The 26,949-nt window shown below is 36.3% G+C and overlaps 1 protein-coding gene and 1 long non-coding RNA gene across 3 annotated transcripts in view; both read left to right on the forward strand.

Annotated features, from left to right (window-relative positions):
* Positions 1-8,151, forward strand: part of LOC145688073 (uncharacterized) — a 70,307-nt gene extending 62,156 nt beyond the window's left edge. For both annotated transcript variants that reach the window (XR_014131841.1, XR_014131840.1), the window contains one exon: positions 7,904-8,151. This is a non-coding gene — a long non-coding RNA (uncharacterized LOC145688073). The remainder of the gene's footprint in view (positions 1-7,903) is intronic.
* A 669-nt stretch (positions 8,152-8,820) lies between these two features.
* Positions 8,821-9,297, forward strand: LOC145693012 (kynurenine--oxoglutarate transaminase 3-like). The gene has a single exon (XM_081768703.1). It carries the CDS (start codon positions 8,821-8,823, stop codon positions 9,295-9,297), a length of 477 nt encoding a protein of 158 aa, XP_081624829.1.
* The last annotated feature ends 17,652 nt before the right edge of the window (positions 9,298-26,949 follow it).

The raw sequence follows: 26,949 nt of genomic DNA on the forward strand, positions 1-26,949 counted from the left end.
CCAATTATCCTCTATCGGAGCAATATAGGACAAATTAGCATTAAATAGTTGCATGTCTGTAATCTCAATGTTTAACTGCTTGTAGCTGATCATCGCATGAGAACACTTCATTCAATACACAGTTGGTTCCCTTATCGTTAACAAGAGTACCATATCTAAGATCATTATGCAAACAGAAAACCTTGTCAAAAACACGCATCACGCTTCGAAGCATACAAAATTATTTCGATACGATATACACGAAACTAAAATTCCTCTACTGGAAGTTACTTATATTCTAAACGCATATCCTCTAGAATTTTTGCAGTCTCATGTCGTAAATAAATTGTTTAATCAATTCATCAAATATAAAACAAACAAATATAAAAATATTTACTATACAAGAATCTTGAAAAAACTGACTCTAGTGATTCAGTTACATAAGATCATGCGGTAAATGCAACACAATAAAACATAAAAGTGTGGCCAATGAGACGAGAAAAAGGCTGTCAAAATGTTTTCTACAAGTCTCGCCTCGTCTCGATTCTCAAAGAATTCTTTTTTCTCTCGTTTCAAAAAACTTTCTCGTCTGGTTTTGTAAACTTATGCACAAATTTCATGCTTTGATTTTCTTTCTTAGTTTCATCTAAAGATATGCCACATTGACTTGACACTTAGTCTTCCGTTCCAGGCGCTGCTATCGGCTGAAGAAATCCCACTCCCTTTCGCTAAGATTCTCTCGCTTAGCAACAGCGGGACCCTCATTGGCTCAACGCGTGGATGTGTCGAAGTGTGAGCTTTAGTTCGCATTTTTGCCACGGCTCAAGACATTTTGGCAGCACAATAGAATATATCAGAATTCTTCCGCACAACGAGTGGGCCCAAGAAAGTGATATAAGAATATTTAAACCATATTCATTTTTGGAGTATATGTGTAATGACTTACGTATCGTTAAACGTTTATAAGTTCTCTTAATTATGTTCGTAAAATCACTTGATCAATTTACACTTTTTATATTACCAACCAAGAAACATTAAAGCAGTATTTTTGAGATCTAAAACTTTGGTGAACTAATATTCTGCCCACTAGATTAATTTCTTGTCTCATCTCGATTTTTGCCTCAAAAACGAGTTCAGAGATGTAATATATATATATATATATATATATATATATATATATATATATATATATATATATATTTGTAAGAAAGTATTGAGTAAGTATGAAAGTATTCCATACTGTATTTAGTTGATTACGAACTTTCGGATTCTTTTACTACAAATTTTGATGTATGTGCCAAATAGTTCACGAGAGTAACTCATATTGGCGCCTCAGCATAGTCGAGGTTTAAAGATTTCCGAACGATTAACTTCTTTACAGCTATACATGGTATTTATCTTCATGCCACTAAACTTTAAAAATACTAAACTACAACCTATTTCGGTGCAAATTTACTGTATGGATCCACATATTTTTAAAACTTACAGAATAAAGTTGTAATAATATTTTAATAGAAAAAATGTGTAAATAATCAAAATATATTGTGTTTTTCCCTGTGAGAAGCGTATCTACGTAGAAATACATGAATGAAAGTCTAATCTGTTAAGCACGGATTCGACCATAAGGCAGTCATTAGCCACAGTATACAAAGTGAAATATCTTAACTCAGCGTGCTAACTCATACTACTCAACCATAGACATGTCCGAAAGTTAAAGGATTCACATAGATCTATTTGTGAAATTTACGTAAGTAATGTGTTATGTTAATTTGGATCACAAATGTGCAAGCAACGAAAACATATCGGGATGTTACCTATGAGAACTTTATAACGTATAAATTCATAATTCAACACGTAAGGTAAGTGTACAGTCTTCAGTTATGCCATATACAGTGTTTTGCGTGTAAATACACAATCCAACACGTAAGGTAAGTGTACAGTGTTCAGTTATGTCTAGTGATGTGAGGTGGAAAATTTTCCATTTCGCAAAATTTTTCGCTATATTTTTCCGGAAAATTTTTCGTTCTGAAAAAATACCAGTAATCAAGTAACAATTCCTCAGCAATCATGAAATTGATTGAATTCACGTATAGAAATGTTAAAAAGTGAAAGATCGTTTAAAGAATCTGAAAATTTTCATGGCTCAGACAATTTTCAGTACTATGTAGGAACAAGTTCAACAATTTTTCATGAATTGAAATATTTTCTGCATTATATGGAAAAATTGAAGAACTTCTTATGAGTCGGAAAGTTTTCATCATTTTGAAGCAAGAAGTAAAACAACTTTTTTGTGAATCGGAAAGTTTTATTGCCCTGTAGAAACAAGTGAGAGGAATTTTCATAGATGGGAAAATTTTCATCACGGAGTAGAAACAAGTGGAAAACGCTTTTCATAGGCCTGACACTGATCACTGATATTTGTTAAGAACGGAAAATTATCCGGAAAAATATAGAAGAAAAATTTCCACCTCACATCTCAACTAAACAACGATGTAGGAATAGATGGAGTATGTTTTTATGAATCGGAAAATTTTCATCACTGGTCATGTCGTAGATAGGATTTGTGTATGTAGCTACTTTCAGTGACGCGCCTTCTCCCTACGCGCTAACCACGGCGGTCCCCTGCTACGCTCCTGCCCTTACTTGATTAGACAGCATTCCTGTTTTTTAGTTGCCACCTAGCATAAGTTGATTACTATCTTTTGCACAATAGTTCTTATTGTGTACATACACTCTAACCCATCTAAAGTGCATCTGCAGAGAGGAATACAAGTCCACACCCCAAAAATGATTGTTTAACATGTTGGCAAACTACAATGTACCAAGTTACACCCTCCCACAAAATAATGAACCAAGAATACACGTAATACAAAGTTACGGAATCTCCATACATGCAGACATTAACTTCGGAAATAAATCTGCGTACACGCTCTCAACAGTTACCCACCATCGCTGACGTACCTGCTACCTACGGGCGCACCCCCTCGCTATCGCTCGGGCCTCTTACTGCGTTCCTGCCCTGACTCGGTTAGATAGCATTCGTGCTTTTAGTGGCCACCTAGCACAAGTTGGTTAGTGTTTTTGCACAATAGTTATAGCGTCCCTATACAGAAGTTCTCGTAAAGTGAATCTGCAGAGAAATGAAGTTTACAGTTCCATTGACGGTTTCGAAGCCGGTACTTGATCCAGAGTCACTTCCAAACGATATGGGGGAGAAACTAACGTAAGTAATATACGTTTACTCTACCCCAACCTAGCACTACTCTACTTTATCCTATCCTGACGTAACCTTAACTTACACTGAGTATTATACTCATTAAATTACCGCACATTGTAGGAGGGCATAGTCTACCGGCCCACACAAGGAAAATGTGTAATCTCGTTCGCGAAGGAAAATTATTCCTGAAAAGAAAGGAAGCCAGATGTCCAGCGAAATGGTGCCTCTTGTTACTATATCTTGGTGTGCACTCTCGTCACTAGACCTACGAAATTCAAGAAATTATTCACTGCGAAGTGCTCAAACCCTACCTCAGTCAACCTATCACAAGACTTCCAGCAATTACCATGAATAGTTGTATCAGGCTTAACCCATTGCTGAAAAACTAAAACAAGGACTTCAGCTGAACGATTTTACACTACGCTTATCAATACTTTCACTGATCCTATCTCAGGGTTAAGTTCCGAATTTGGTCGTTCATACCTAGCAAAATTTTGAAAATTTACCGTAAAAAATATATTATTTGCTCGTTTGTGTACTTAATAATATGTAAGAAGAGCGAAAGTTGTGTTTACTTTTGTTTATAAGTGGTTATAAATATGAAACCATTTGGCAAGCGGAAGGAATTACTTCGTGTAATGTTACCGAATGGTTGCATTGTGGGAAAGTAACGAGCATTTGTATTCTGAACATAGCTGCATGTGTATAGAGACGCTCCAATTGGTATCTTTACGATAAGATGAAAAATTTCACTCTATTAAATCTAACAAAATGGGTCCAAATTTCACTAACCCTGAGCTAACCCGATTCTACCCTACTCTACTTATCTCTACCTTATTTGAACCCGATTAATTTTAACCTGTTCTTTTATAATCTTGCAGTTCTGAGAAACCGAGTTAATCGTGACGAAGACATATAGCCTCGATGCTGACGTCTCCATTACTCCCCCTACTCATTCCATTCCATCCTACTCTACCCTACCCTACTCTATTATACCCTTTTAAAGTGGTCCTAAAAATTGTTGTTTTTTAAATTTCCGTAGCTATTATTACGCTTTTTGTTGAAAACCAGGCGAACGTCCAACGGCGAACGACGGAAAAAATGCCACTCTCAATTCCCCCAATAAACCACGTACTGTCAATCAATCTTCCGCAGTGGCTTTTTCGCTTCTGGAACTTAGATTCATCTATCTGAGCTACTTTCTCTGAACCTCCTAGCTGAGTACAGAAATCTAAGCACCAACAAACTTTACAGCAGAACCGGAATCTAAGCACTAACAAACTTCTAAGCAAATTTCAGGAGAGAATAGGGTGACCATAAAATTACAGTGACCATAAAAATTTTCAGCTAAAAACGGGACAGATTCCGATTTTTAAAAATTATGAGAAATAGGTCAGTGCGTAAATTAGTTCTACTGTAATATAACATTATATATATATATATAAGCTATAAAATATAAAAAGCATTTATCTTACAATATACTAGGACATGATGCTGTTTGCATTTGCTAATTTCCCCTAGCTTGAATCCTTGATATACATGGGTGAAAAAGTTGACTTGAACTAAAGAATGCCAGAAGTATTTCTCAGAGGAACCTATCTCCTTGGGAATAGCTTTATTCACTCACTAGTCTTTAATAAAATTCACAGAAGTTCTCTAAGTTTACCTCTACCAGTAACATAGATTCCATTGTCGCAACATGTAAGGAAGATTTTTCACTTGTCCATATGTTATTCATGATCCCCACTCGACAGGAGTGGATGTACCAGACCGGCACAACACAATTTCTATTGTTTTCAATATAATATCAAACTTTATATTTTCCTCTTCTAATTTACCAAAAAAGATTGGACTCATCGTTCCGACAAGGAAACATTGTTTTCCTCCCAAATTTTTGGTGTTACAATTTCTTTTGCATATTTTCACTGATCAAATAGTCGTGTCTCGTCGTCCGAACCAGACAGCATATTACCTTTTACCAGTTTATTAGAAATGCTGTGTTGAATATTCGACCAATAGGGTGTGTCCTGCAAAAGAACTCAGTGAAATTTTTCAGCTCCACAATAGCTACTTTCCCATTTTTTAAGTTATTACGCATGTGCTGTAACCCTGAAAATTGCCAACAGTGAGTAAGGAATCTTCAGTCTTGCTGTCGTCAAAATCTGAGCTTTACTGCGAACTATAGAGCATGTTTAGTGTAGGGAATTTCAGCTCAATTCTTGCCTCTTTGATACCTTCACAAAGCGTAAAGGTACTGCGTTTGTTATTTACTTCTTTCACTTGCTTAAAACGAGACAAATAATACTTTTTTCCATCTACGACGGGACGGCCAGGACACACCCCTGAAACAGGACTGTCCCGGTTGAAACGGGACGTATGGCCGATCTCGGGGACAAGTTGAACCAATCAATACAAGTTCTTGATGAGATACCAAGATTCCAGCAATTGGTCAACTGTTCAAGCACCAAGTCGTGTCACCACAAAATAATTGAGTTTTCCTATACCGAAAAAAAAAAACATTAAAAATTGTAGAGGAAAACTCACAACGGTTTTTTCTCCTCGAATTACCAATGGTACGTATCTTCTGGCAACGAAACCCATTTCTTTCTTTTAAGAAAACTGTTTCCTTGCCACAAGATTTACACAATTTATCTAGTGGAAGCACTCCATGATTTTGAAGTAATGTGAGAGTACCACTTTCTTCTGTGTCTGCTGTTATTTCCACAATCCTATATTCACTAATTTTGCATCCGTTACAAACTGGAATACGCATAATAATGCCACCTGTCATTTTCAATGTGAATTTACCACACCTACTCTTCGCAATAAATAGTTCTGGAATGTTTTTTTCTACTTAACACATTTCGGATAATACACTGATACGCTCAATCAGTGGCTTGCTACATACGACAAGGCCACTCCAAGTAATGTATGCAATTACACTTTAAAAATTATTTTAATGAAGTTAGGATGTCATACTTTACAATACGTACTTCCATTTAATATTTAAAAATTCAACGAAAAGTAATCAATACCTTATAATTTTCTGCATATAACAACGAACTACTTACCAGTTTAAGTGTTACGCCATACTCCAGAAATACAACTTCCGGTACATGTGCGCGCGCATACCCACTACAATGTAAACGATCCGCATGGCGTTCATCCGTCAAATTTTATTAAGCAAGATCTTTAGTAATTTTTAAATAAAATTTAAAGTTACTTGTAGGCAATTTACAATCTTTGTTACCAGCGATATTAAATTGACAACATATCTTCATGAAAATAAAGCAGAAAGTTCACTTCTACCTACTTAGAAAGTACCACACACCAGTTACCGGTATGTAATATAGAATGGACAATACAATGAATTTACTTATGGATCCGTACAATAAATCTGCACCATTATTTAATTAGATATTACTAGAGTAAGCCACATTATGCTTTTTGTTCAATTATGCTTTATTTTTTCCAAATTATTCTTTATTGTTAATTTGAACCATTGTTTTACATTAATCGTATATAATGTATAATATTTACTATATATATTAAATATCCTAAATATCTTGATCTATTTATTAATATTTTAAGTAACCAGTTTTTTTCATATTTAATGAACTTTCTACTTAATGCACTGTAAAAGATATGCTTTACTCGAATCAGTTTTTTTTCTAGAGGTGCATATATACAGAAAGGGAAAGTAAAAGATGCCACCAAAAAGTACAGAAAGTGCTCGAGTTCAAGAGACACACATAACGATATAGTGTGGAGTTCTTGTATACTATTCATTGTTGGCAGGAAGTTTTCTTTTTTTCTTTTCTCCATATCAAAGGATTACACCGAAAAGTTTACAGAAATATAAATAAGCTTTTCATTGTTACATTGTTATGCTCTCAATAATTTAGCATTGTAAATATTAGTTTTAAAAAAAATATTAATATAGTATGTTGAACTTGCACTTAAATAGAATTTTCCAAGAATTATGCTATATATTGTAGATTATGCTTTATGTTTTATTTTCTAAAACTATGCTTTATTATGCTTTTAAAATTAGTTTTTTCTGGACCCTTAGACAACCACAACCATTTTCAAGGTACCAACCATATGTGTAAATTGCTGTTATGCTTTTAATGCTTTTTAATGCTTTTAATGCTTTTGGGTTGCCCTATATATTACCTTAATGAACAATCAGTGTATCGTACATCGATATCCTTATGAAATTCTTAAATATTCGAAGAATAATTCCTTGTTAAATGTTTTAATCTTGTCTTCTTCACCATTAATGGTGTTTAAGTATTTGGTACACCAACACCTAAGATCATGTGTGCTAAAAATGCAGAATTATTGAATTATTTATGTACAAAACGAATTATTTATATAAATTTGTATTTCAAAAATTACAAATGGCGGACGCCGCTATTTGCAATTATTGGCGACTTGAGAGTCGAAGTGTCTGAATTAGATTGTTAAGAAATTGATAAAAGTTAAAAATAGAATTCAGTATGGTTATGAAAGAAGTAAATAAAATGTCAAAATCAGGAAAAGTATAAAATTCTCATAGTAAGGAAATAAAGTCAAAATCGGGAGGGAGGTCCAGCGGGACGAAGAAGGCCAGCTTGCAACGATATCTTGTATCTTGTATTTTCAGTGTAATTTTAAGTGTCTTATTTTCAGTGTAATTTTAAATATCTTTTCTCATATTTCCAGACAATGTATGATTTTCAAATATGCACTAACCAGTTTGAAGAAGAAGAAGAAAATATGGAAAGGAAGGAGAATCAAAAATTGATTCTAATGTGATGATTTTTTAAATGAGCTTTTGTCTTTAGGTTGTCATAACAACGTTTTTGTAAATGAACGATATAATTCAGGAACCATCATATAAAAGTATGTACGCATAATCATAAAGATGTGTATTTATTTTCAATAATAGTGTGCCACAATAAAAGGAAGGAAATCTAAATGCAATTTAAACAGTTTAAGTGATTTTAGCAATATAATCTAGCTATAATTATGACTGAGGACCTGTGTATAACGAGATACATTATATAAATTTTGGTGGTTTGCCGCCAGGAACCTTTAGGTGATTCGTTGAAGTAAAGTAGGCAATCTCTTAAATAATAAATTTCAGCAGTACAGATTGACTATAAGGCTACGAGGTGATTTCACTAAAAGGGATAACAAGACGGAGTTTACCGTGTTGAGAAGTGGCATAAAAATTCCGAGGAATATTAAAATGAATCTTACTCGTATGGGAAATACATCTGAAGCAGATGGCAACAGGGAAATGAGCTTTTCTGACCTGGCCGATCTCATTAAACAACAAATGGAACAATCGAAGCAACAAATGGACCGAATGAATCAACAAATGTACCAACTTGACAGTAAAATTGATCAACAGATGGGGCAATTAAAGCTAGATCTTGGTGAACAGATGACAGAAATCAATAGTAAAATCGACCAGACAACTCTACGAATTGAACAAAGTGACCTTAAAGTCGAACAAATTCTAAGTAGGTTCATCGAAGTTCAAAATACTACAGAAGTTGCGAATCCAAGTATAGAAGTTGCGAACCGAGTTATAAGATTTTCCAGTCACTGAAGAAATTTCGTCACAGGCTAGCATGAATGCTTTAAGTGGACCTGAACCTTCCACAGAAACAACAGAAAATGGAGATCCTGAGTTTGCATTGGTGAAATTTAGTGGGTTTTCGCAAAAGCATAATGCGGTATTATTTCGATCAGATTATCCCATCTTCTCTCTTCATTCAAATGTTTTTGATTGTCTTGCTGATGCTGTATGTAATGAAGATTTTAGTATGCACCAATATGTGAAAAGTTATGGTCATCTTTGTCTAGTGAATGCTATTGGCTGCTTGTATTCACGATATATACAACATGATATTAACCCCGGAGAAGAAGTAATGGTAATAGAACCGTTTAATGATATGTACACAACATTGGTTCATGTATCAGGAAGAAAATTGATTCCAGTATTCATGAAATTCAAAAATAAAAGGTATGTTCCCATCAATGCTTGTAGTAATTGGTTGTTTGATTTGAAGCTGTTGAATGTTCACTCAACGAAAAGACCAGAATGATAACAGTAAACAATCCGAGGGTGCTTTTACAAAACGTGATGCAGTGCGTTGATTTCAATCATCTAAGTGTGACATTGCAAAATTTTGAAAATCCATCAATGGTGCAATACAGCACTATCCTGAACCAAACTAATCTTAATCGAAACCAAATTCGAAGCATTCATGTGAGATTAAAGTGTGATACCAATGTGGAAAGTAATGTTAAATTCATGTGTACCGGTAAGGTAACCGAACCTAATTACAGAAGAAACAGAAACCGTGGTAGGACAGACTACCATGGATATCGTGTAAAGGACAAGTACAGATCCGTTAGGAAACACGATATTTCGCCACCAGTAAAACAAATGAGAACTGAACCTAATTTTACCGGTAAAATAACCGAACCTGTTCTTAGTAGTAACAGTAATAGTGATCGTGTAACTGAACCTAATCCAAGTGTAGTACGATTACTAACGCTTAGAAAGCATGAAATCATTAGATCTAATTTTCCTCGAATTGTATTTCGTAGAAATCTCATAGATGGCAAAAATTCTCAAAGTAAGAAACGAAGAACTGTAGAAGTAATTAACGCGCAATACTGTATTTCTGTTTATGACTTTCAATACAACATGAACGAATTCATAGATCATATAACTTAAGCTAAAGTTACGGCGTCCGGGAAAACAGTATTCAATTGATTTTTGCTTTATTTCGCTTTAAATATTGTTATGTTTTTGTTTTTTTTTGTTATTCGTAGCTTATTTGGATTCTATGAAGATAATTCAATAAATCAACGAATGGAACAATTCGTACATTTATGATATTAAGAAGAAGTTAATTATTATGTTATGTTCTGATTATTATTGATATTTCAATCTGTTGGGAGGATGTTGGATGTTGAGGGCAGAAAGAGTTATGGTTTTGTGCACATGCTCTCATCTAAAAAAGAAGAGGAAGTTTAGAAAGTATATAGAAATGGTGATGCTGAGGATAGTGCAACTTGCTCGAATCGCTCAATATAGATTTGAATCCTTCCTGTATTTACGTCAAATGGTTCAAAATTGGTGAATGAAGCCATTTCCACAAACTAGAGTGTAAATCTGTATTACCGACTGCGCTAATCTGTTAAATATTTCTTTACCTAATTATAATACTCGTATCTTATTTACTGATATTTAATAAGCAAGCTACCTTTGTTTCCTATTTGTTTACTTCAAAAACGGATACATACATAATCTTTTAATAACAACCTTCTTTCAAAAGAACAGCACCATTTCTATATACTTTCTAAACATCCTCTTCGTTTTTAGATGAGAGCATGTGCACAAAACCATAACTCTTTCTGCCCTCAACATCCAACATCCTCCCAACACAATCTTAATCTATATTTTGTTTAACTATATTCTATATTTCATCCTTCCTCATTCAAAGAACAACCATATGAATATCATAATACATCCTTTTCAAAACCTTCTTCATTATGCCCAAGCAAATAATTATTAACTTGTAACAAGCATTTAATGAACACGAAAAAGATTTAAATAACTTGTGAATCAAATTTCGAATGTGCCTTACCGTCATTCAAATGTATAAATAAATGAAGTCAATGATAAAATTTAAAATAAATATCATAATAATATAGCTATAAAAATAAATACGATATATATTTATATGAATTGTAATTTTCATATATACGAGGTGTATTCCAAAACTTGAATGATTAATATAGGTATTGCTTAACGGTCCAGGATCCTTTTCTTTTATTTGTAAACCCAATAAAAGAAAGTCCTATAGTTCGGGCGAAATGATGCAACGATATCTTGTATCTTGTATTTTCAGTGTAATTTTAAATATCTTATTTTCAGTGTAGTTTTAAATATCTTTTCTCATATTTCCGGACAATGCCTAATTTTAAAATATGCACTAACCAGTTTGAAGAAAAAGAAGAAAATACGGAAAGGAAGGAGAATCAAAAATTGATTCTAATATGATGATTTTTTATGAGCTTTTGTCTCTAGGTTGTCATAAGAACGTTTTTGTAAATAAACGATATAATTCAGGAACCATCATATAAAAGTATGTACGCATAATCATAAAGGTGTGTATTTATTTTCAATAATTCTGTGCCACAATAAAAATCAAGGAAATCTAAATGCAATTTAGACAGTTTAAGTGATTTTAGTAATATAATCTAGCTATAATTATGACTGAGGACCTGTGTATAACGAGATACGTTATAAGCTACCCAGATGGACAGGGTCTAAAAGTCGGGAAAAATGAAAATAAATGTAATATATATATAAATAGGGTTTATGGATGAGTGTAAATGTATTTGTGAGTAAATGTGAATATGTGTATTAAATGTAAGAAGTACACTTTTCACTTTATCCCCTTCCTCTTCTGCACAACACATCAGGGGATGTTAACACTAACACGCTCACCGTTCGGCTAACGGAATGTTTTAATACTTCTAGAAAATTAGTCTAAATGTTTAAAACTGCTTTCTTTTTTTTCTTCTTCTTCAGTGTTCAAATTTAAATCTTTTCCGCCAAGTTTTATTTTCTTCAGTATATTACTATATGTTTTTTAATTTCTAATTAAAGAATAAAGATGTGCTTGTTTCACCTAGCACGTGCATATTGTATATACAATAAGAACAAATGACTATTTTTACAAGTAACGTAGAACAAGATAAATAAATAAATATAACGCAGAACAACCAGCATAATTATATAACTAAATACAGACTGTAATGGTCTTCGCTTTGCGGACCATTACAATCATACCGACATATAAAGGGTGTTAGTGAAATCCGTGTCATGAATTTAGGAGTTGATTTCTTTTATCAAATGAAAGAAATAATAAAGGTTTTATACGGGAACTACAGGTAGTATGTGTCCTACTTAAATACTTCTATTTTACAATCCCCGGCATGGAATGGGTGCCAGACGATTGTGAAACACAGATATTTAGATAGATCATATACTAACTCCTATGTAGTTCCTTGAAACTCTTGTAAGAGATACCGGTACCGTCAATTTTCAAACCGGAGTGTTTCAAAATGTGATGTTCCGCATTTTCAACGGTTTATGACTCTGAATAGAGGCATCCACAGTACCAAGAAAGCTTTCGGCAAGTTGGCGTTTGCTTGACTTTTGACTTTCTATGCTTGCCCTTTCAATGCCTGCTTTCATACAACTTGCCTTTTGTTGTACTTGCAAGCGATACTTTAGATCCTTAGCAGAGCGTCATAGCATTGCTGGTCGTTCGTTGGCTATTGACTTGCCACCAGATAAAATGCTTGCGTCAAGCTCGAATGAAATACTGAATACAAGGTTGCTCCCATTTAACTTCGTTACTGGAATTCAACTTGCGGCATGCTTGCACGCTTTCCAATCAAGTCGGATGCAAGTTTGCCGACTTCCAAATGCAAGCTTACAGCAAGTGGTTTGCGAGTTGTCTCTGCTACTAGGGATTTTCCAACCCATGTTTATTTGATTTTTCTTTCATTCGATGTAGGAATTACATCCTATATTTATGACATAGAGTTCATTAACACCCTGTCATATTTTTGTTGGTGACTGGACCTCACCCTTCAAAAAAGAAATCCTATGTGTAGCAAACCATCATGTGCTTTTGCAGTTTTACTTTTCCTAATGTTGAATTTAATCATGCACCTCTTCAGTACCGAAACTTACGTAGATTCGTGACTATTATTTTTTGCAGTGCTATTAACCTCCGTTTCTTTTATACTTTCTAATCTTTTTATGTTTTTGAGGTATCTTATCTTTACCTTATTTTTACTCTTATTGCTGTTATTGTAGCTTTACTTTGAAAGTGCGTGAAAAATCTTGCCTCATGATAAAAAAACAATCTTCACACATTTATTTTTTTGTTTTGAACTTTATGAGAATCAATATTCGCACAAAAGTGTGTGCGAGAAAACGTTAAAACTATATCTTTCCCCTCTCATTTCGCTCCTGCTTTTCTCCTTCCATCGGCCCAAAGAGCAGAAGTAGGGAGATGGTTCTTTGCATGACTTGTGGTATACCCGAAATCGATCAAAATCTTTTTGTTTCTTTCTTTAAAGCCAACTTGATTCTTTAGCACACGAGAACACTCCATCTTAATAAAAGACTTTTAGTTCTTATCAGGAAACAAAAGGGTGGGGGGAGATACTGTTCGATCCTCATGATACAACAGAAGTTTGGATAGAAACACGCAGATGTTTGCACTACAGTAATTTTACATCAAACCAAAAGAAGAAAATATATAGTTTATTTAGTAACTTCTTTTTTGTTTTGTTTTGTTTTGTTTCTGTGGCCCCTCCTCCCTTCTCGCTCCTCCCAAAAGGGAAATACCTTTAAAGTTGATCGATATAGTTGTAATTTGTTATTTTCAGATTCCGTATAAGCACTACATATAACTTGACGTGACAACAACCGAGTGGATCGACTCATGAAAAATTTCACAACGTTCTGATACAGTTAGCAAGTTGTAACACACTTTATCCATTGCACGAAAGCATAAGAAGGAAAAGAAGAGCAATCAATTACTGTCAGATTAGATACATTATAGTCACAATCAACGCCCTCTTCGCTGGTCTAGTGGCTAGCGTGTGCATCTTTGATGCGCGAGATCTGAGATTCGATTCCCGATGGGAAAACCTTGAAAAATTTGAACGCTTTACGATGCTTAAGATTCCACCTTAAATCTTGGATCTATGTCATACATAGCCTCGGTGCTGAAAAGGGAAGCTAAACTCGAACCAATCAACCACAGGTATGACAAACATGGACCGTACGTGTACTACGCTTTCTGTGGAATTTAAAGAAGAAAGATATCCAAGAAATCCTGAAACATTCCAGGCATAATTTTTTAAATCTATCTGAACAACCGAATGTAAATTTCCGGAGTTGCTTACAGTTTAATAGTTAGTTATTCTTAATCATTACGTTTCAGTAGCAAAACGCTATTTCATTTCCTTTATCTCAATCATCTCGAAGTGGATACGTTTCAGTAGCAAAATGCCATACCATTTCCATTATCTCAATCATTCTCAAGTGGATACGTTTCAGTAGCAAAATGCCATGTCATTTCCTTTATCTCAATCATTCTCAAGTGGATACGTTTCAGTAGCAAAATGAATACCAATTCCTTTATCTCAATCATTTCCAAGTGGATACATTTCCGTAGCAAAATGGCATACCATTTCCTTTATCTCAATCATTTCCAAGTGCATACGTTTCAGTAGCAAAATGCATACCAATTCCTTTATCTCAATCATTTCCAAGTGGATACTCTGTAAGACTATTGTTGCTAACAAGATGAGACATAATATTTTTCGTCTTGTCTCGTAAATTTTGGAAAAGTCACATCTTGTATTGGTTTTTGAAAGGCTTTTCTTGTCTTGTCTTGTAAATTTATGTTCCTTTTCTTCTTTTCACTTAGGCGTGATCGTAATTCTTCCGCGTCACGAGAGGTTCACGAAGAGTGTGATATAACAATATTCAAACCATATTTATTATTGGAGCCTGTTGCGTAATGGGTTGCATGTCTTTAAACGTTGATAAATGCTCTTCATGGTGACCGTACAATTACTTTGTCAATATAAAGTTTTTATACTATAGGTCGTAGAAACGTACTCCTACTTTATCATTGGTCAGTTGAAATGACTGCTATATACAGTATTCAATAATGTTTTTCAAACTATATTGACTGGCGAAACTTACTGGTCGTACTCGCCAATGATTAGCTATTGTGCATCTATATGCACTGAGCTAGGTAATGCGTTGTCAGTATTTCGATTTACAACGTTATTATTTTTGACTCTCTTCATCACAATTTAATTCATTTAGTCCTCCAATTATCCTCATGATATACAAAATAAACACTGAAAAATTCAGAGTACTCATGCGGAATCAAAAAAGGCTTACATCAGGAAGGACTTACATTTTACAACTCAAGTACAATCTTATGTTCAGAGGGTCTAGCTTAAAGCATTTGCCTGTTCTCTCATAATCTTCAAGAAGTAAAGAAACATTCTCTCTTTATTTCTGTCAAGTGACAAAATCACAATGTTTCCAAAAGAGTGTTCAAAGGAACTATTTGAAGCACAAGGTTTTCACTCGTCAGTGTGATACGTCAACTGTTTGTTTCAGATGGTGAAGTCAACGTTTCTTCGTGTGTCTTACCAGTTAAAAAAAGAGCCACCATAGCACAGGCTATTCCACAAGAGAAGGCAACTGCTAACAACTTGAGTTTCAATCACTGCTCAAAAACAACTCAGCTATTAATATTAGAAAAGGCCATCCTGCGTAGATGGAACAAACACAACTGCTGTACAGAGAACCAGAGTGACCGAATTATACAAGTGATAATTTGCTGAGTCCGATATACCCACAGCAGTAGTGCAACGGGAAAAAATCACAATAATACTAACAAAGAAGAACACAGAGAAACCATAATCAGAATGAGTGAAAATAGCACTACAATTTGTACACACCATTATCACTGATACAATGGACACAATTATTAGACAGTTAACTGCATGGTTACACTCAACGATGATTTCAAAGGCTGGCCCAATGGAATTTTCCCCCAGAACTACGAAATTTCCTCCTGGGCTATAGCCCAAATGGTTCTAGGTCAAAGCCATGCAAACAATAACAGCGTTGAGCGAAAAAAGCGAATGTAAATACAGCGTGGACCAAAACAGCGCGTGAAGAAAAAAACGCACAGACAAAAACAGCTGAAGCAAACACAGGATGGACAAAAACCATAGATGAACATTTTGCACTGAACTCGCGATTACTTACCTCAATTGGGCTCGTAGTCTCTCGGGCTTGCACACAGTCGAGCTTGCACTCACTATTCTTGACTGGGCTCACACTCACACAGGCTCGCGCTCACTTCTCTCGACATGGGCTCGCGATCACTTAAGTTCATGCATACTTCTCTCAACTGAGCTCGCACTCACTCGGGCATGTGCCCACTTCCCTCAACCGGGCTCGAGCTCGCGATCACTTCTCTCAATTGGGCTTGCGATCACTTCCTCAAACTGGGCTCGCGCTCACACGGAATCGCACTCACTTCTCTCGACTGGGCCCACGCACACTTCTCTCAACTGAGCTCGCACTCACTTCGGCTCGCGATCACTTCTCTCGACTGGGCTCATTCTCACTCGGACTCGCGCTCACTTATATTATTAAGGCTCCGGCTAGCGCTCAATTATTGAGGCCGAGCCCGGCTGAGCACGAGTGCCGAGCTCGCGAGTTTGGACACCTATGACAAAAACAGCGCATGCATGGCCCGCAATGCACATCCTTTCCCTAACCAAACATTGTACAATTCTTGATATCTCAATAAATAGTATTGCGTTTATACTTTTTATATTGTGTTCTCTATGTAGATCAAGTAATCGGTTCGGTTTTGTATATATATAGCGTATTGGTATACAACATTTCCCTTCATATCTACTCCGTCTATCTAACCGAAACTTGGTACAATCATTTTTAACCCCTATAGTATTTTTCAAGATGCATTTGCAGGGCCCAAAATTTCAAAGTTACGCGTACTCGCCAATCCAAAAATGATGGTCGCCAGTATCTATCACGTACAAATTATGAGAGATCACTGCCCCCTCCACCCGGCCTTTGGTTTGACAAAGAAAAAGATTACGTCCGGTCATAAAATTTCAAAACTAGACGATTAGATTCAGGATTACCAATTTTGAAATGGACAATCCATATACATGTTAAAATATATCTTACCTTAAGACTTCATGTTTGTGTAACGCTCTCTCTCTGCACTGGAGTACCAGCTTTCGATTGCAGCTCTCGGATCAAGTCCTTAATTCAAAAGCCATTGATGGAGGACATTGTCAGCAAATCATTCAGTGTTAGGTAAATCATTTCGATTGAGGGCGAGAAAGAAGGGACGAATTACAACGTTGTGAAGACTTCACTTCTCATGTTTTCTCTCAGTCAGTGACAATTATTTTCGTGCGAAACAGAAACTGCGCAACACTCTGAAGTCTTCAATTTAGGCAGGAACCATTCCTACTGAACACTGGTCGCCAACTCTAAATTTCTAGTCGCCACTGGCAACCTGGCGACCAGAAAGTTTGCGCCCTGGATTTGGATTGTGCGCTTTTATCTGGTGCCATTCCAGAGGGGTCCAATTCTAATGGGATGTATTTTTGGAAGGAATTTTCCCCAATATTATCCCAATTTTCAGTGTTCAAATACGTTATGGGCGCTAATACATAGCATCTCTGGAGAACTTGTTTCATGCTGAAGAGAATGAACTATAAACCATGACTTTCCAATTGAACAGTGTTGTTGCAATAGCTTTTTCACTGCGAGTCTACAATTTTTTATGCTAACAGGATTAATATGCTCTAAGGACTCTCCATTGTCCATGACACCTAACTTTTTGTGTATGAACATATTTTTGTTATGTTTATTGAATAGACTAGGTTCCATTCAGATATCCAGATGACACGTTCATGTCTGTTCCTTTTGAGATCCGCATGTCATTTGAATACGACAATGCGGATACTGGATTGTGCTTTCGTTCCGCGACATTTTTTCATTAAAGGTATTTATGAATTTATTATTTACACAAAACACTCTTTCCGATACCGTTCCCGACACACACAGACACAAAAGCAACTAACCACACACTCTCTCGATATATCCGGAGTTCGTATCCGGTTTTACTCGGGTATATATCGAATCCACGCATACAGTTACTTTCTGAGACACGCGGAATGCCGACATTTCTGGAGGAGTCCTCCGGTCCAGAAAGATTCACAGCCACTCTTCCATTCATTCAGTTACACTATTATAAACATCATTCCTATTTTGGTGTTTCTCCGTTTTGTTTACAATTTTAATAAATTGTCCTAGTATATTATTCTCTTTTTACTTCTGAATAGTCATTTGTTATTTTGCTTAATATCCTATAGTCCTCCTCTTAGCTACAACTTCGTTTATTTCTTTCCTGTTTATTTGATCTCTTCCCTGTAGCCGTTCTTCCAGTAATCGACACCATAATACGTGATGTTCTCATGTGCCTATTTCTTCGGATTGACAACTTGGATTCTCTATTTGTCCCATTTTACGTAACGCGTGACTTAGTATAGTCCTGACTGGTAGGAATCAGCAGTAAGATGAAGTCTATAGTAAAGTTTGAAATACTCCAAGTCAGCGCGATCCACCCAAGAGTCAGGTTCAGCGCAAAAGCTGCTTTTGCTTTGGGAGAGGATATGCATTCGAGCCATGCATGCGCTGCTTTTCTCATACCTGTTCAAACTAGCGAGCCCGACCGAATAATTGAGCACGAGCACGAATGAGCCCGATCTCAACGAAAAAGTGAGCGCGAGTCCGAGTGAGAGTGAACCCAGTTGTGAGAAGTGACCGCAAGCCCGAGTGAGCGCGAGCTCAGCTAAGAGAAGTGAGCGCGAGTCCGAGTGAACGCGAGCCCACTTAGGATAAATGAGTGCGAGCCCATTCGAGAGTTTCGTGCGAACTCGTGTGAAAGCGAGACCAGTTTGGGGAAGTAATCGCGAGCCCGAGTGATCGCGAGCTAAGTTGAAGAAAGTGATCCCAAGCGCGAGCCCAGTTGAGGGAAGTTAGCGTGAGCCCGTAGAAGTGAGCGTGAGCCCACTTAGGAAAAGTGAGCGCGAGAACATCCGAGAGAATTGAGTACGAGCCCGTGTGAGCGCGAGCACAGTTTGGGGAAGTGAGCGCAAGCTAAGTTGTGAGAAGTGATCTTGAGCGTGAGACAAGTTGATGGAAGTTAGCGTGCGCCCGATTGAGCGCGAGTGAAATTGAAAGAAGTGAGCACGAGTTCGAGTTGAACACGAGCTCACTTAGGATTAGTGAGTACGTGCCCGAGTGAGCGCGAGCTCAGTTGACAGAAGTGAGCACGAGTCCGAGGGAACGCGAGCACACTTAGGATAGTGAGTACTAGCTCGTATGAGTGCAACCAGAGTGAGTGCCAGTCCAGTCGAGAGAGGTGAGCGCAAGCCAAAGAGATCGCGAGCGCGAGTGATTGCGACTACAGTCGAAGGAAGTGGCTGAGAGCGCGAGCCCAATTGAGGTGAGTAATCGTGAGTCCGAGTGAGTGCGAGCCCAGTTGGAAGAAGTGAACTCGAGCGCGAGCGAGAATAGTGCAAAATGTTCATCTGTGGTTTTTGTCCACGCCATATTTGCATGCGCTGTTTTTGTCCATGTGCTGTTTTTGTCTACGCTGTATTTACATGCGCTGTTTTAGTTTGTGTGCGGATTTTGTTCATGCGCTGCTTTTTCAAGCTGTATTTGGATTTGCATTCACTGTTTTGCTCATCGCTGTTATTGTTTGCGCGGTTTTGACCTAGAACCGTCAAATATTTGACCTGTGTCGAACTTGGTTTGAAAATAATGTAAGAAATACCTAAGTTCAAGTTACTAATTAAAATCGCACACTTTTTGTTCATTCTTTGATTTTATCCTCGCCGCATCTCTCCATACGCTGTTTTTCTCTGTAAGCGGTTTCATCCATGCGTTGTTTCTGTCTATACTGTATTTGGATGTGCTGTATTGGGGCACACGCGGTTTTTTGTCCATGCGCTGTTTTTGTCCATGTTGTATTTACATGCTCTGTTTACGTCCTTGCACGGTTTCTGTCCATGCGCTGTTTTCGTCCACGCCGTATTTGCAACCGCTGTTTTTGTTCTTGCGCGGTTTTTGTTTATGCGCTGTTTTTGTCCTTCTGTGGTTTTTGTCCATGCGTTGTTTTTGTCCACGCGGTATTTGCGTGCGCCTGTTTTTGTCTGTCCGCGGTTTTTGTTCATGCGCTGTTTTCGTCCTTGCGCTGTTTTGATCGGATATCTTCCCAAATATTGCTCAATATATGTTACCAATATATTTTAGTGCTACTTTTCATCCCTCCGAAGACATCTCCCTCCCTGAGATTCAAACAAAGATATATATATATTAATTCCGGAAATGTGTTTATACCACTGCATATACAGTATTTTATTTCTTTAGTCGCTTATGTAAGGAAAATAGAGTTGCATGCCTGGTCCACAGCATTGTTTTTCAACTTCATAAATATTTTGAACATTGCTTAAATAATAATAATTATATATATCGCAATGATTTTACAGGTAGAGACTAAATAACAGACCGATCGAATCTGTTTCCCCTTCACCAATTTTATTACAAAAACTCCTAAATACAAAATGTCTTTGATTTACAAAGAATACGTAGTGTCTTTCCTTAATGACCAGATGAAGGGATATCGATGTTTTGCAGGGTGTTCCTTCCGCTCATGGCAGTATCCAGAACCAGTGACGACGCCAGCTTTAAGTTCTTAGGGGGGCAAAGGAGGGGCAGATACATTTTCGGGGGGGCGGCTATTTGCCATACCAAAAATGACATATTTGTTATGTCTGACTTATTTTACATTACATTGTGTATTTCGTTGCTGTTTTCATATTAGACCTACCTAATATGATTATTAATTAAGCTTATTTCAAGTAAAATTTGTAACTAACAAATAAGTAACGTCTGCACATGAAGTATTTTTCAATGAAACTTTTGCAGCGTAAACATAAATTGAATTACTTTCGCGTATGCTACAAGTAACACATTCGTGTGGTACTATACGCTACGTATCTCTCTCTCTCTTTATATATATCACAGTCATTTTGACAAGTCTGCAAAGTAGGAACTTCTATCTGGTGGATTCAATCTGCGTTCTTTTCAGGAAAATAGTTATGTAAGTGTCCTCAAAATGACTTGTCTTAAACTGAATGCAGTTTGGATAGTCTTTGTTTACTTTCACTTCGCGCATTTCCGTCCAATTGATTGGATCTCCATTTTCGTCACGTCTAACTGACTGAATACAAAAACATTGGGACAGACATCTAGTCTCATACATCGCTTCTGTCAATACAATGAACGGTATATGGGTTCTTTTTCCTTGCCAGTTTAACAATCGGGTCAAGTTGCGAGGGTACAAAATTACTGCCACAGTGCTTAATAGATGTGCTTATAGCACTGTGGACTGAATTTCCCTCATTTTGTCCATGTTTAGATTCAAAGATTCGGAGAGAAATTTCTCTGATATTCTTACGTGTTTGCACCGCATACCCCATCATAGGAACCAACCTGAACTCCTACTAGGTCCATCCTGTATTTATCTAACTCATTCGTTAAGGATTTTAACGTGCCTCCCTATAAAGAATTCTAATATTCCATGTTCCAAATCTCATATCCATTTTCTTTTGTTGATGTCGTGCCAAGTTATCAGTCTTGGTCCGAGGCTTCTGTGATTGTTTCTGAAAAAGTGTCTTTTTTTTCTATTACAGGATGAGTTTGTTAGGCTCACCCAAATCCCTAAGCTGGAGGGCCACTCCTTGTCTGCCCGCGACTGCTTATTCAGTATCTTCGCAGCTAACCTCTATATCTAAAGGCCTTCTCCTCGATCCGCTACCTGGGGTCGCGGTGACTCAGTGGTAGAGCGTTCACCTCTGGTTCACGGGGTCGCGGGTTCCAACCCTGCTCCCGCCAAGTGAACTTTGTGGTGGACAAACAGCGTGTGCGTGGGTTTCCTCGGGGTTCTCCCGTTTCCTCCCACTTTCTTCATTCCATCATTTCATTCATTTCTCATAATCACCTTCTCATTTAGCCTAACCGGCAAAAACGTGGGACGTAAAACTCAAAAATGTCATGTCATGTCGATCCGCAACCTGAGAACGCCCCATACCGTGTAAATATAGATATATGTATGCAGCCCCGCATTGATCAAGTATAACATTCTAGCTTATAAGTTTATTTGCTTCGGCTGTTCCGAGCTTAAGATATAAGTAAAAATACATTAGGAACAAATGATAAAGAAACTAAGTCTACCTGATGGATAAAAATAAGAAATGACATAAAAAGCAATGAGTTTATCAGTACGGGACTGTATACCTACTTTTGGGCCACTTTGTATATATAAACAAATTGCTTTGAGTATAGGCGTATCTGTCCAGTTGCGAAAGATCTGTTGCTCACAAACTGTCGTAACTCAAGGTACGACTGTTTGTGAAAATGGTTTATATGCTTCATCTTAAGATACGACACAGTGACGTCATCACCACCGTCAAAACAACGCACATTACAGATGTGTCGTTTTGGGAAATTGTAGAAGTCAGTGTATGCAACTACACAGTAAAATATCTCAATTTTCGATTTTTTTGAGATACGACACTTTGTGACGCTGTCGACGATATGTGTGCATACCCATATGCTCAAAGAAGAAAGCTTGAGGACTAATCTGCCACGTAGTAAATAAATGGAAAGTAGAATACAATTTGACAATTAGATTGGTTATGATACTGATATGAAACACTACATGTAGAATGTTTAAAGATTGTAGGAGTCTGGGGGGGCAGTCTAGGTGGCAGTCAGGGGGGCAGAAGTAGCTACTAGGGGGCACTTGCCCCCTTGCCCCCCCTCTGGCGTCGTCACTGTCCAGAACACTAGCAAGGTTTGTAGGTGAGATTTGTGGACAACCCCCTCAGCTCACGGCAGCCTCGCGAGGTTTCAGTTGTAGTTGGGATCCCTAGTTCAGTGCGACATAGGGTTTAGGAAAGGTGTACTCCTAGTTCAATGTGACCTCAGAGCAGGTGATGGTTAGTTGATCAGTTGGTCGACTGATACCAGCTCCTTATGGTGGTCCCTCTTTTATTTGTCCTCTTCGGGTCCCTTCCTGAGGTCTGTTTCCTTTCGGCTTCCCTCGGTGTCTTCCGTGTTAATTTCTCGTCTGCTTCATTGTTTGTAATCAATAACACTTTTCGTATTAACATGTGCTTCTGTTATGATGTGGGGATCCTTACAACATATATATATGTATGGTAACGGTCTTACCGTCCCCTCTCCTTAATGTTGAAGACAGATTTGCGCGACTGGTCAAATGTGATCCGGACGATACAGGTTAATATTTAAAAATCAATTTGAATTTGAATTATATTGAATGCGTACATAATAAATTTATTTTGAAATTTTAAATTAATTAGACTTGAAGAAGAAACCAGTAAAAAGCAAATCATTAAAACTCCAGTTTATTTTTAAAAAAGAAACTCCCATATTTATAATCATTGGGCTAAAAGCTAAAGACGCCATAGATTTTCAACATCGTTAACAAAAAATATTACTTAGTGATATGCATTCTCTGATCTTGTCATCCTCAACTTTAACGTGCCAGAGATGCTCATGTTTAGAGGCTGAGCAATAATAATAAAATAGAACAAACTTGTAAATATATTTTGCTTATTTTAGCATAGAAATGACTATTTTCTTCATGAACTGCTATCAGAGATAACATTACGAAACTTTCAAAATTACTGCATATGAGCCAAGTTTTATCACGCTTAATTTTCGAAGGTCCCTAGAAAATAGAAACGTGGAAATTTCATTTTTTTAAATTCCGTATTTATATTAGAATTACGCTTTGGACCTTTGTAACAATTTGTTCTATGATTTATAACAAATACAACGAATACTTGGCCAATCCTCGTAACCAAAGTATTCATTATTATTGTTATATAAAAGTGTCTCGACGAGGAAAGAAAGCAGAGAGGTAGCTATTTTTTTAAAAAAAAATGGAAAGTAGATATTACTGCGCATAAATTATTTGCCGTCATTTTGGGTTATTAACAATCCTGTTTGCAAACGTCAAATAGTACGAATGAATTACGCACTGCAAAATATCGTGAATTCCACAATAAACGTATTAGCCAGTGACGAATTTATGTATAAGTATAAACTAGCTATAATTTACTGCCTCATTCTTTTCAGCTTTCTTCAAGAAAAGTTAAAAGAAAAAAATGGATATACATTACCAAAGTATAAGATAAAACACAAATACAAGTACATAATACCTACACAGCCCAACAGCAGTGTTTTGTGTTGTGTAGGTTCCTATGATGTACCAAGTATGAGATCTCTCTTGCTAGCCTCTCTCTCTAGAATATCATTAGTTTGCTTTGATAAAATACATATTTTGTCATATGCAAATAGTTTTAGATTCCTATTAGGTCCACAAATTATCTTAGCATATAGTCAACACAAAAAACAGCGACAAAGGACAGCTGAACACAGGCTGAGGTCCCAGCACCTTTAACAGCTTAGGGCCTCACCAAACCTAAATCCAGCTCTGTATTTAGCACTTAACCAGAGTTGTGTAGATTTCTTCAATACCATTCAGAAAATGCTGTAGAAAATTCTATTTAGTGGTACAGTATATCCTGCCAACTGTTAATGGAATTTATAACTAAGTAGTCGGTGCGATTTTTAACTTTTTTTTCTGTCAATTGACTATAGATTTCTTCTTTGACCTTGCTAACAAATTTTACGTCAGACAATTTAGTTTAAAAAAAAAAACAACATAGTTTCCAAGTTCGAGTGTGCACGAGGGTCAGCGTTTGCACTTCATAATTGGAGGCTCGTCACTTCGAATCACAAGTGACATTTTCTTTAGCTCCCTAGATGAACAGCACTTTAGTTTTGAGGAAGCTCCATCTAAACATTAATACATTCTATGCTTCATATTGTAACTGGGTAAAGAACATATTTATGATAGCTACGCAAGCATCACGTAAAAGGTTCGGGGAGTAAGCTCATTTAGCTTAAAAATTGGATAGAAATTTTAGTAATGCTTGATTGCAATTATGAGTAAGAAATTAAAGAAAGATGTTATAATAAAATTTCTCTCTCTTTATCTAAGTTTCCAACACTGAAAGAGATTTTGTGAAGGAATAGGAGAGTGGTGTAGAACAACACGTCATTGGCCCCATTATTGACTCCAGCTATGTTCACATCGCCCCAACAAAGTTTCACTATCATATAGTCCTTTTTAAGGGAAGTGTTGTACACACTATACAAACTGCAACATCTTATACATATTTCTCCAAGATATTTTAAGTAAATGCGTCAGTAAATACTGATGCATTTCTCCGAGGTATTTAAAGTGATAATGAATTAAATACCAAACGCGATAATGAGTTAAATAGTACCTTAACCTTCTGTGCTACTCGCCTGCCTCTGCTTCCTATCTCTCTCGCCGGCTCACACATTTTGAGGTGGGCAACGAAAAGAATTTTCGTTAAACCTTACCCCTGGAAGTTATATAGCACTAACAAACGTACATGTATAAATGGTTGCACATTTATTTATTTATTTATTACTGCTGCCTATTATAGGAGTTTATCCCAGTTATAACAGACTTACAAAATTAATACTATATCTACAAATATACAATACAAAAAATTAAAAAAGATAAATAAAATATCCACAAGAAAACATAATAGCAAAATGCTAAATGCATAGTGAGAGTGCAAGATATGAATAAAATACCAGAAAGAGAACATAAACAAACTACCAAATCACATACGACCAAAAACAATAGAAGATACACTAAAAGTGTAATATAGTGATTTTTATGAGCACAGGAACAGTGAGATACTTCTAAAGTAATTTTATAAAGCCATCTTTTAGTAAAGGAGCATAACAAAGTCCATAAACTAACTAATCAAAGCAATTTTTAATAGATGCAATATTGTTACTAAGCAAATTCAAAATAGTAACAATAGAAGGCTTGTCAAAATATTAAAGATTTACATTATTATCATTTTACAATTAAATTGCCTTATATAATAAATAGATATAGAGATATCTACACTATAGGTCAGTGGTTTTCAAACTTTCCGATAGCGCGGCCCCCCTGTTCATTTGGGAAGTGATCTGCGGACCCCCTTGCAATGCTATCTGAAATTTTACATGATGTTAAAATATACTAATTAGAATTACCACTGACAAGAAAAAGATTAAGAAAAATAATTCAATAAGTTATTTATTCTAAAGATGCATGATTGTTTTCTAGTAAAGATAAATTTTCACTTTATTAAGGAAATATATATGTATATTAAGGAAATCCACTTGATAAACAACTTTCTCAAACATAGGGGCACTAATGTGAGAAATGAATTCTCTGTGTTTTTCCATAATTGCATTGAAATTTGGAATAATTTTTGTCACCATCAATCTTAGGACCGATTCCACATTAAGAGGATTTCGATTTAAAGTTTTAATACGGCAAAGAGCAGAAAAGGTATGCTCACATAAGTAAGTGGTAGGGAAAGTCATCAAATGTTGCAATGCCTTTTTAGACAATTCTTTATACTCACAGTGCACACGCAAACCAATTTGAGTCAAGAGTTGTGGCGGATCTTGAAACATATTTTGAGAGCAGTTTCTCATCTTTTTTTTTTTTTTTTTTAAATCTCATGATTTGGGGGAAGGTTTGATGTTTATAAGCATCGGAACGTTTAATTGTTCTTTTTTTTTTAAAAAAAAATCTGGAATTGGTGGTACTGGTTGGAACTTTCCGCCACTTGAAGATTAAATCCATGAAATTCTGAGGCGTCGTGCAGTAAATGTACTGTACAACTGCTTTTGAAAAAGTGCCCTAAAAAAGAAATTTCTCTCACTTGAAGTAGTCCTAAATAACAGTTGATCGGCTTCAGGGCAGAAATTTAGTAAAGTAGAACATTTAAATTTACAAACGTAGGTATAATTTCTTATTGATTTCTTTTTAGTAACTGAAAAAATAGTTCTTGTATAACAGCTGTGAGTTCTA

The sequence above is a fragment of the Thermobia domestica genome, chromosome 1 (assembly GCF_964235325.1).
Source record: "Thermobia domestica chromosome 1, izTheDome1.hap1.1, whole genome shotgun sequence".
Classification (NCBI taxonomy): domain Eukaryota; kingdom Metazoa; phylum Arthropoda; class Insecta; order Zygentoma; family Lepismatidae; genus Thermobia; species Thermobia domestica.

Bases quoted from the DNA above. Each gene is read 5' to 3' on its own strand.
- LOC145693012 (XM_081768703.1), top strand. From the start codon at position 8,821: ATGAATGCTTTAAGTGGACCTGAACCTTCCACAGAAACAACAGAAAAT.